Raw genomic sequence first — 11,741 nt, 5'->3', positions numbered from 1 at the left:
AAAGACCCTTAATACTGGTAAAATCGTAACACTATACAGCTAGTAAAGGGGGAAAATAAACATTTTTGCATAGAATGGTTTTAAATAAACTCCACATTTTAAAGTCCTGATGGTTTGTATTTAGCATAAGGTTTAAAATGATAGTAATACTGTATGCTGTATGTAGAGCTGCCTGAATTTCAACACTGCTTTGTTGCCTAGGTGGGTAGCAATTTGAAAACAGGTCTTGAGCTTGTTAACGGGTATCCTGTCATAACCTAATCAACAAATGCACCCTACAGAAATCAGGAAAGTGACCAAAAAAAAAAAGTTTAAATTAGCATTTTATAAAAACTAGAAACAAAATCATTGCTTTCACAATGTAGCACTTGAAACTAAAGCTCTCCCGCTATCAAGAGATGTGACTCCAGCATCAAGGGCCCAGCAGGAAATGCCGAATGGTTTAGAACAGTGCATGTAAGTTGCCAGTGGCTGGGGCTGTGTCTGATGCTTCCCGGAATGTGTGCTGCTAGTCACCATTTCCACCATTCACATATTTAACATTTTTATTAGACTTTTATTTAGCCTCATCATAAGAATATAAGGGAGATCATAGATTTGATGTATGAAATTTTTAAATTCACACTAAAATACATTACGATTAAAATGAATTATCTTCAACCACCCATTTTGCTATCTTTTGCTGAGTAGATAATCTGTGCCAGTCATTGTGAAAAAGTCTTTATTTTAAGAAAAAAATTTAGTTAACAAAAAATTTAACAAGTTTCACTTAGCAAAATACACCCAAAAGGAAATCACAGTACAAAGAAAGTTTTAAGTCAAGGCCTCACCAATTCCTACAGTATTAGTATTGTGTCTCAATTCTCAAAACTAACTTTTAAAAAGCTTAAACTTAACCTAAAGGATCTTAAATGAAAATATAAACTAGAATGAACAAACATGAGAAATATTTCTTTGCATCAGGGAGCTAGCACCTTTGAGTTTTCCAAAAAAGCACGTCTCCCCAGTGTGTTCACTGTGATGTGGTGTAAAAGATCCACATTTAACATACTTAAACTACTTAAACTCGGATAACATCACTCTGAAGTATACTACCAAAATGTTAATTGAGAAAAGCTGAAAATAGTTTTAGTTTACTCATTATCACATGCTAGAAGAAAATTTTGCATGAGAAAACACTGAAGAGGTAATTTTTTAATCCAAGATTTCACAAACTCATGGTGCAAAATGGGTCCCCCAGCTTCCTCTATTATAACTGCTCTTAACTGCTTGTTGGCTGCCTGTGAAAATTTGATTGAAATAACTCAAATGTTCCTAACAAAACTAGTCATAGCCACCCATGCTGTTCTGCCCACTATAGCCGGCCCCGTAACAGCCACTCACTGACTGGCTCTCCAGGCCACTATAAGTGGCCTGGGCAGCAGACACCCCCATGCCTTGCATCACCTGGCTGCTATACGCCCCATTGCTGGCCCCTGTTGTTGAATTCAAGAAGAGTTCTATGTATCTGTGCTGCATATTGGCCCTGTCTTTGGACATAGCTGCCACAGCTTCTTCATGAGTAGCAAACTCAACATCTGCTTCGCCCGTCACTCTTCCATCTGGGCCGATTTCAATATGGACTCTCACAGGGTTGAGAGGAGAGAAGAAGTTGTAAATGTCGTTCTCGGTTGCTTTGTACGGCAGACCCCTCATGTGGACACAGTGGCCTGTGGTGCTCTGCACTGTGAACTCACTGTCGCCGTATCTGTGGTCATACATTCCGGAGAGACAGTAGCTGAGATCTCTCCCGAACAGGTCGGTGGTGAAGCCGTAGCCATCACTGAGGCCACTGTACTCCTCATAGCCCCCGTAGCCTGTGCTGTAGGCACCGGGCCTCATCCTCTCCAGGCCTGCCTGCTTCACGATGCCAATATACCTCCTGGCAGTCCCGGGCCGGTCATAGGGCCCTGGCCGCTGCACGGACATGAACTTCAGAGGGGGATCTGAGTATGACCTAACTTCCTCCTGGCTGCTCTTAAACACCTCGATGTATCTGTGCCCTATCCTCTCCTTGTGCTTCCCTAGAGCCTTCTCAGCTAACTCCTGCGAGGCAAACTGCACGAACGCTTCCCCTGTAATCTTGCCTTCGGGGTCCACAGGCAATGTGATCCCGTTTGGCACGATTTCCAACCCTGAGAAGAACTGAACAATTTCTTCCTTTGTGCATCCAAATGGGAGTCCTCGAAGCCGCACGAAGCCATCGTTGGCGCTGTCGGCACTGTTGGGACCGCTGTGCTTCAACACCCAATCCATCTCGGTTCTGTGGGACTTGAACACCTCAATGTACCGGTGTCCCATGCTTTCCCTGTCTTTTTTCAGGGCCATTTTTACATCATCTTCTGATCCAAGTTCAACAAAAGCCTCACCACTCTGCCTGCCCTCTCTAGTGTAGATGAAATGGACACCTGCGGCCCCATCATGAATCGTGCAGTCAGAGAGGAAGTTCTGCACGTCCTCAACAGAGCAGGACCAGGGCAGGCCACGGAGCTTGACCACAAAGCCTTCACCTCCCTCAGGGCCCAGCATCATGGACACTTGACAGGGTGGGTGTCAGGTGATCTTGGGTGTAGCTTTTTTGTGGCTGAAAAAAAAAAAGGACAAATTTATTTAATATGCACAACAAAAGTATGCAACAGAAATTTTCCCGATTTTACAGATAAGAGAGGTAGCAAGACATTAAGAAATATACCAAATACAATTGAAAGCTAAGATTTAACTCCAGGTTTCTCAAAAAATTACAGAATCACTCATAGGCAGTTTGAAAAATCAGGAGTTTACAAGACAGGACGATGAACGTGGTGCCTTGAACACAAAGAAATGTAAATTTCAGTCAGGTGAGAGCAAGCGCATTTCCTTGTTACATTTATTCCACGTTTGTCATGATAATTATGTGGCAGTTCACTCATAAGAGCACCTCAGTTCTTCTTCCTAAACTATAGGCCTTACATTTGGTTAAACAGTAAATTTAGTAAATTTGATTGTTTATGGTGGATACTTTTACTTTCTTGAGAAGGGATGGGAACATAGCAGGCTGTTTTTAAACCACGACATAGGGTAAGATTTTCGAATTTTCTCATTGGCAGTAATGTTGCCAGGATACAAGACAGCAATGGCTTCCAGTATCTACAGAGGTATGATTTTGCTCCTAAATCGTCACTTCAAACTAAATACCAGATTCACCGGTTCACATAAAATATAGCAGAATTGCTGTCTTTTGCTTAAGATCTGGAAGAGGGCACCGGGAAGAAAGGGCAATCACAAGAGGGCTGAGAAATGCCCTTCCCACCAGGGTGGTACATGGCACCTCGAAGTCCAAACTCAAGTAAGGCCAACCACACACCGGAAGGCAGTCTTCTGAGAAAGAGCAGCAGCTGACCCAGACGCCAGGGTATACAACATAGCCATAAGCAAGAAAAATACTGCAGTATTATGAGGCCAAAGACATATTTTTATATGAACAATGTCAAACGTGATGCTCAAAATGAGTACAGGAGTATGTGGAAATCTTTTCTTTTCTTTTGAGACAGAGTTTCACTCTTGTTGCCCAGGATGGAGTGCAGTGGCACGATCTTGGTTCACTGCAACCTCCGCCTCCCTAGTTCAAGCGATTTTCCTGCCTCAGCCTCCCGAGTAGCTGGGATTACAGGCATGCACGCCAAGCTAATTTTTTTTTTTTTTTAAAGTAGAGACGGGGTTTCTCCGTGTTGGTCAGGCTGGTCTCTAACTCCCAACCTTAGGTGATCCACTCCCCTTGGCCTCCCAAAGTGCTGGGATTACAGGTGTGAGCCACAGCACCCAGCTTTTTTTTTTTTTTGAGACGGAGTCTTGCTCTGTCTCCCAGGCAGGAGTACAGTGGCGGATCTCATCTCACTGCAACCTCCGCCTCCCAGGTTCCAGTGGTTCTCTCCCCTCAGACTCACGAATAGCTGGGATTACAGGTGCGTGCCACCATGCCCAGATAATTTTTTTGTTTTTGTTTTGAGACAGTCTCAATCTGTCACCCAGGCTGGAGTGTAATGGCACGATCTCAGCTCACTGCAACCTCCGCCTCCCAGGTTCAAGAAATTCTACTGTGTCGGTCTCCTGAGTAGCTGGGATTACAGGCCACCACACCCAGCTAATTTTTTGTATTTTTAGTAGATACGGGGTTTCACCATGTTGGCCAGGCTGGTCTTTAATTCCTGACCTCAGGTGATCCGCCCGCCTTAGCTGCCCAAAGTGCTGGGATCACAGGCATGTGCAACTATGCACAGCTGGAAATCTAATGTTTCAAAGTGTCATTTTACATCAAGCATAATAGGTATAAGCTGCTGGTCTTTTCAAGAAATATGGGCTCATCATGTGGGGAAAAATGTTCCATTAAAAAAACCCCACAATTTAAAAAACAGACAAAAAGTACAGGTAAGTGCAATTTAAGAAAAGGAAAAGCAAATTCATAATAAATGAAATGCTTCAGGGAAAACTAAATTAGTAACAAGTAGTTACCATTTTGACTGATCATATTAGTAATTTTAAAGTTTGATGTAGCCATTGCAGATGACATTTATCATACAGTGCTTCGTTATTTCAAATTGACAATGTCTAAAAGGATAATTGTGTAAATCTTTTAAATTTGCCTGTGTCTACACCAGATTATAAAGATAACAAGACACGTCTCCTCTCCCAATAACAAGCATAATGGCACAAATGAAACAGAACAGTATGTGATATCCTGAACACATCACCAAGACCAAATACCCGGCATTTACTCATGAATTAAGTAAAAGACATCACCCTTGCTAATGAGTGGAACATGGAAGCCTCTGGGAGAGAGTCAAGGCGAGCCTAACTTGGATTGCTCATTGCCTACCTCAAATGTATTGACTATGTACATCAACGCAATCAACTTTTATAAAATAATCCTGAAGGGCAAAGGACTGGGCATAAATAATCCTATCTCCCATTCTCAAACTGTGCTTTGGGTCTGCAACAAACAGCGGGGTTTAGCCTCCACCTTAGAATGTAATGATCCCTGCCTCCCCAGGCCTTATCTAAATCCCCTGCAGCAGCACACGGCCACGGCAACATGCTGACCTGGCAGAGCAAGGTCACAGCCGCTTCTTCCTCTCCTGCCCATGGAGGGAATTCTGTGCTAACAGCTCACAAGCTCCTCCTTGGAAAGTCAGGGAAAGTTTGTATTGTGTCTCTTGGGATAACGGGTCCGGGATTGCACAATTACAGGTGGGGGCTCCTTATGCAATTCCATTCCTAACACCCGGTCAGCCTAGGCACCATCTGTCCTTTTGTTTTTGACCATACCCTGGTCTTGCTCCTCAAACATGGAAACTATCTGAAGGCCTCCCTCAAGTTCTGTTCCCAGCCTTAGGTCCAGCCATCATTCTGGGTAGGGGAGATAAAGCCATACTCCACTAACCATTTTCTCCTGGACCCTACACCTCCAATGATTTCACCATTCCCTGCAGGAAACCCCATCCTAATCACATCCCCCTCCTTTGTAGAGACCCTGGCTTCCTTATCCACACAGCCTCATTCTCTCCTCATTCTTCATAATCCAGCTTAGAGCAAGTATCATTTTACATTCCTTCCTCACAATACATGGAATTCACACAATGAACTTCTTCCTTAACTGTATGCACCCAGTAAAACCAGAGCTCTCTGTAAGATTCCAAACAAGTATCTGACTACTCCATGGATGTATTGAGTGGCTCAGCTGCACACAGACAGGACAAATGGTGCCTCTAGGCTGCGATTTCTCAGCCTCAGGACTACTGACATTTTGGACCAGACAGTTCTTTGTGGTCTGGGGGCAGGCCCAGGCACTGTAGGATGTTTAGCTGCATGCCTGGTCTCTGCCCACTAGATGCCAGCAGCACCCTTCACCTCCTGTTCTGACAACCAAATGTCTCCAGACATTCCCAAATGTTCTCTGGTGGCTAATGCTGCCCTCAAGTTGTCAAATACCATAGAAAATCAGGGTGAGGCCAGGCACAGTGGCTCCAACCTATAATCCTAGCACTTTGGGAGGCCGAGGTGGGTGGGATCACTTGAGGTCACAAGTTCCAGACCAGCCTGGCCAATAGACAAAACCGTGCCTCAACCAAAAATACAAAACACTAGACTGGGTGTGGTGGCTCACGCCTGTAATCCCAGCACTTTGGGAGGCCGAGGTGGGTGTATCACGAGGTCAGGAGATCAAGACCATCCTGGCTAACGTGGTGAAACCCTGTCTCGACTAAAAATACAAAAAATTAGCCTGGCGTGGTGGCGGGTGCCTGTAGTCCCAGCTACTTGGGAGGCTGAGGCAGGAGCATCGCTTGAACCTGGGAGGCAAAGGTTGCAGTGAGCCAAGATCACATCACTGCACTCCAGCCTGGGCGACAGAGTGAGACTCCGTCTCAAGGAAGCTTGTCCAAAGCCCTTCAGATGTCTGGGGCAGCCTTACAGATTCTCACCTCCTCTCCAGCTGGTCGACATTACTCTCGGAAGCGGACTTTGTGAAGTTAAGTCAGAGTCTAGGAGTTTGTAATCAAGTAGTGGGCCCCTTACAACGGACATTATGAACAGCTCTGCTCTGGGTCCAACCTCACATATCCCGGGTCCATGCTTTTTTCTTTCTCTCCCCTTTCTCCACTGAGCACTCTCTACTTGGTAATTAAACATGCTCAGTTTTACCCAATCATGCCATACCTCCCCTGTGCCAACTCTGTCTCTAGCTACTTGTTGATTTGTTCAGTAAAATCTTGTCAAAAGGTCTCTACTGTCACTTCTACTCCCCACCATTAAAACTGCATGATCAAGGTCAAGAGTGGTGGCTCACCAGAGTCCGGAGTTCAAGACCAGCCTGACCAAAATGGTGAAATCCTGCCTCTACCAAAAATACAAAATTAGCCGAGCATAGTGGTGGACACCTATGCTGAGCGCAGTGGCTCACGACTGTAATCCCAACACTTTGGGTGGCTAAGGCAGGCAGATCACTTGAGGTCAGGAGTTCCAGACCAGCCTAGCCAACATAGTGAAACCCCGTCTCCACTAAAAATACAAAAAATTAGCCAGGTGTGGTGGCAGGCGCCTGTAGTCTCAACTACTCGGGAGGCTGAGGCAGGAGAATGGCATGAACCTGGGAGGCGGAGCTTGCAGTGAGCCAAGATTGCGTCACTGCACTCCAGCCTGGGCGAAACAGCAAGACTCTATCAAAAATAAATAAATAAATAAATTTAGCCGGGCATGGTGGCGGGCACCTGTAATCCCAGCTACTCCGGACGCGGAAGCAGGAGAATCGCTTGAACCTGGAAGGCAGAGGTTGCAGTGAGCTGAGATCCTCCAGATCGTGCCACTGCACTGCAGCCTCGGTGACAGAGCGAGATTTGTGTCAAAAACAAATTAAAAAAAAAACTACATGATCCTACTATACAGATCTTCATGGCAAGAAAAAAAGCAAATGTTTTAATCTTCATCTTAACCATTCCTTCCTGGAAATCCTCTCTCTTTCACTCCTGTTGGCAATTACTTTTGGTTTTCCGGTCAATTCCTTAGACACTCTTAGTCTCTGAGCCCTTCCTTAATGATAGGGAATTGGGCTTGGGCCCAGTCCTCTTCTCAGTGGCCCCACCTGCTCCCAGGGTCTCCATAATCATCTCCAGGGTCAGAAGATATGCAAGCCTCCGGTCTTTGGCTCCCTGAAGCCCAGACGGGTAGATGCAACTCTACTCCACAGGTTCTCCTCTGTGCCACAACTGAACCTCACATTCTCTCTTCTGTCACACTCCAATAGCAGCATGACTGCCCCTATCTGCACCCAGAGGCCCCAGAAGGAAACTGGAGTAATCCCTGACCTTCTCTCAAGCCCTCAAATCCAATCAACTCATCAACTCCCTTGGATGATCCCATTCTCCACAGTATCCTCATCCCTAAATCCTATTCAACTCCTTGACTTCCTCAGCAATAAAGGTGCCTCACAGCTCTACACTGTTCCTAACACATTGTAATGGCAGCTTATGAACTCAGTAGTTCTTTTCTTTGTGAGTTATCAAATTGACATTTTCTTTATCTCATACTGTATTTCTCCTATTCTAATTCCTGTATGTACAAACAGCCAATTCCAGGCTACTGATCTCTTTTAAAGTATTCCAAGCATAGGCCTGTAATCCCCAGCACTTTGGGAGGCGGGCGGGTCACCTGAAGTCAGGAGTTCAAGACCAGCCTGACCAACATGAAGACACCTCATCTCCACTAAAAATACAAAATTAGCCAGGCGTGGTGGTGCATGCCTGTAATCCCAGCTACTCAGAAAGGCTAAGGCAGGAGAATCGCTTGAATCCAGGAGGCAGAGGTTGCAGTGAGCCAAGATCGCGTCACTGCACTCCAGCCTGGGCAACAGGAGCAAAACTCCATCTCCACAAACAAAACAAAACAAAACAAAACAAAACAAAACAAAACAAAACAAAACACAAACAAAAAAACCCATGTTTTCCAAGCATAGTGGCTAAGCCTTACTGCAAGCCCATCTACGGCTCAGGTGTACTTTTAAAACTCATCACTGTCCTGCTTCCAAGTCCTCAGTGGTTTCCCATGGACCTCAGAACAAGGACCAGTTGGGTCCCTCAGGCCTTGCAACTTTTGCCTGCAACACTCTTCTACCTAAGCTCACTTCACTTCCTTTTTTCTCCTGGAATGTGCCAAGCTCTCTGCTCCTTCAGGGATGTGACGCACATAGTTGACACTCATGGTTAATTCTCTCCCCAAATATACTCTGTTCAACCTTCTGTCTACCTAAATCCCACTAATCCTTAAGGTCTAAGCTCAAATACACCACCTTTCTCAAATGTCTTCACATTATCCAAATTAAGTCTCATGCTCTACACTACCACAGCACTCTTGCTGTGTTGTTAAAGGGGTCTTCAAACCCACAATAGGAGCCTATTGGGGAGACACTTGTGCCTGTTTTGTTGGTCACCATGACCCCATCCTCAGCACAGGCTTGACCCAGCTGGCCCAAGATTAGCCAGGATTAACTGCTGCCCATGTGCAGGGGGGGGTCAACACCTTCCTCAAGAATGCAGTAGCCTGCCTGGCTAGGCTGAAAAAGACACACAAGCAGCATCAAAAAACAAAAACAAAAAAACACATTTCATAGAAGAATTACTTAAAATGCCTAATCTCTTACATGTGTTTTGCACCACGAAATGTTTCAGAAGCAAAATGACTTCCTCTCTGAAAGCAAGGTGAAGAGACCATTCCTTTCCAAAACACATGTGTACACACCACTTAAAACACTTACTGCTTATTTTTACTCCAGAATTGGTTTTCTTTTCCATTTCTCAGAAGTCCTAAGGCTTTTCATTAACTAAAACTCAAGCTGAAAAGAGCCCTGTGGTGTCCTGCTCAAGGTTCAAGTTTGTGACAAAACTTTTTTCACTCCAAGCTGCTAAGCAAATTTGAGTGTAACAAATATAAATACTGCAGCTGAAAAAGGGCTCTTCTTAAAATAGCTCACCTTAAAAACAACCGCGGATGCCTTCAATGGGAGACACTTCTGGATGGTAATGAACTGTCCTAAAAAAACAGAGCGATATTGGCTGTATGGTCTCAAGATCCTGGGCACTGGCTCTGGGATCAGAACTCCAGGTAAGGACAGGATATAGCTGGGAAGCCCTTTACATAGCCCCTGGGTTTAAATTATATCTCACACCCCATCCGCCTAACAGCATTTTGGAAGTATTATTTTTTCACAGGGCAATACAGAGCACAACAAAAGGGAAAAAGGCCTTATTGATCTTGATGAGATTTACTCTTGATGAGATTCTCCTGCCTCAGTAGCTGGTATTACAGGCGTGAGTCACCACACGCAGCTAATTTTTGTATTTTTAGTAGAAACGAAATTTCACTGTGTTGGCCAGGCTGGTCCTGAATATGCCTGACCTCAGGTGATCCGCTCGCCTCTGCCCAATTCCTGAGTTTCTACACTGAGGACCCTAAGTGCTAGGAGGAAATTTAAACATCAGGGGCAGGGCACTTGGGAAGTAGGTGGGTGGGGGAGAAGTGACAACCCCCCTGACCTTAAGACCCCTCTTTCACTGGGATAGCACGGGCATGGGGCAACGGTGCTTGCTAGAAATTGTTATAGGAACACCTCTGTAAGCAGTGTGGAGACACATCCAAAAGACACTTCCCATTTTATTGGGTAACTTCTTTGAAATATGCTTCACTAAAAAATACATCACAATCACTAGATCACCAACATCCCAGTAATAACGCTGCCCCAAAGGACTAGGACAGGGACTGAGGGCTATGGAATTCTGAGAACTAAGCTGCATGAGTTTTGGAAATGTGGAATTAGTAAAATCAACTAATTTTGCTGAACCTGACGTCTTAAAATGAGGACAACTACATCTGCCTTGTCTTGCAAACTTCCAGTGATTATAACATAAGACACTCTTGGGGGGTGTACAAATGGAAAGCATTACATTTATTAGGAAACCTATTCAGGGGTGAAACAGTTTCAAGTACTCTGGAATCAGGTTTTCAAAAGGGTTCAAGAAATCGTCTTGTTGAAGGATCTAAAGGGTGGAACCCAGTCATCTTAATGATCTGATCCACTTCTGCCCTAGTTTATCCCTGCGTGATCCACAGACCAACACCCTGAGGCCTCTGAGGACATGCACAAGCTGGCAGCCAGACCCACGTACACCCATTTACCCCAATGGACCAGCCGCTGTGAGCCTGTAGACTACGGCCACAGCGCACTGCCAACCAACGCACGCAGAGGAAGAGTCTGGTCTCCCCGCCCTCAGCACCAGGAAACCGCTGGGGGCGGGGAGGGCTGCTCAGCTCCCCCAGGTGACTGGACCCGGAGGTTTTCCGAGCGAGCTTGCACGCGGTCTACCTAGATAATTAAAATAGCGACCCTAAAACAGATCTGGGTGGGGGCTAAGAATCTCCATTTCCAAAAAGCGCTCTCGAACGAGCTCTTCGCAGTGATACAGGTTGGACGGGATTAACGCTTGCCTTCAGGCAGAGTCAATCAAGATAAACAGGGCGCGCCGGAGTCCTACTAGTCTGGCTATCTGCAGAGTAAACAGGGCCGTTCAAGCACCACCCACCTCGTTTTCTTTTGTTCAGGACAGGACTCGAGGAGGAACCCCGGCCTCCCCTCCTAGACACACTCCCGTGCTCCCCGGGAAACAAGGTAGCATTCTCGCTAGACGGCTGCGAGCGCTTTCGGCCGCGCCGCCCCCATTACTCAGTTCCACTCTCAAACCAAAGTCCACCCGGTCGGGCCCACGGACTTTCATGCTCTAAGACTTACCACCGAGGCGAGAGGGACTGGTTTCTGTTGCTACCAGGCAAGCGCGGCTGGCAGCCAAGAGCCCCGAAATTCCACCGAAGCTCAACCACGCAGAGGGCTCCGGGGAAAGTCCAGGTGCATCTTTTTGTTCTCAACCTGCAACAGAAATCCAAGTGGTGGGGAGCCCCTTCCGCGAGGTGGGAGGCCCGGACGCGCGATAAGCGTGTTTTGGCGGGAAGCAGAGCCTAGGACCCGAGACAAGGTGACGGCGACGTTCCCGCGGCCTCCTCCCGGCGCTCCGGCAGCCTCGGACCGCCCGGCCCGGCAGGAAGGTCGGCCCCAGGGCCTGCGCGGGCTCGGGCGGGAGCTTCCGGGCGGGGGGCGGAGCAAGCGGGGCGGGGGGAGGGGGGCAGGG

General features: G+C 46.5%; 1 protein-coding gene across 12 annotated transcripts in view; it reads right to left on the bottom strand.

Annotated features, from left to right (window-relative positions):
• Window positions 1-528: 528 nt before the first annotated feature.
• The window catches only part of HNRNPF (heterogeneous nuclear ribonucleoprotein F), a 24,391-nt gene continuing 13,178 nt past the window's right edge, over window positions 529-11,741 (bottom strand). For 4 of the 12 annotated variants that reach the window (XM_017849008.1, XM_017849016.1, XM_017849014.1 and 1 more), the window contains exons 2-4: window positions 11,348-11,482; window positions 9,536-9,594; window positions 529-2,623 (exon numbers count right to left, since the gene is read on the bottom strand). In XM_017849008.1, coding sequence (XP_017704497.1) covers window positions 1,324-2,571 — 1,248 coding nt within the window. In that variant the 5' untranslated portion in view covers window positions 2,572-2,623; window positions 9,536-9,594; window positions 11,348-11,482 and the 3' untranslated portion in view covers window positions 529-1,323. The remainder of the gene's footprint in view (window positions 2,624-9,535; window positions 9,595-11,347; window positions 11,483-11,741) is intronic. The other 8 variants (XM_017849010.1, XM_017849015.1, XM_017849012.1 and 5 more) reach the window with 2 other exon arrangements.

The sequence above is a fragment of the Rhinopithecus bieti genome, unplaced genomic scaffold, assembly GCF_001698545.2.
Source record: "Rhinopithecus bieti isolate Rb0 unplaced genomic scaffold, ASM169854v2 scaffold_32096, whole genome shotgun sequence".
Classification (NCBI taxonomy): domain Eukaryota; kingdom Metazoa; phylum Chordata; class Mammalia; order Primates; family Cercopithecidae; genus Rhinopithecus; species Rhinopithecus bieti.
The sequence above is the reverse complement of the archived record's forward strand: the minus strand, read 5'-3'. Positions and strand labels throughout refer to the sequence as shown.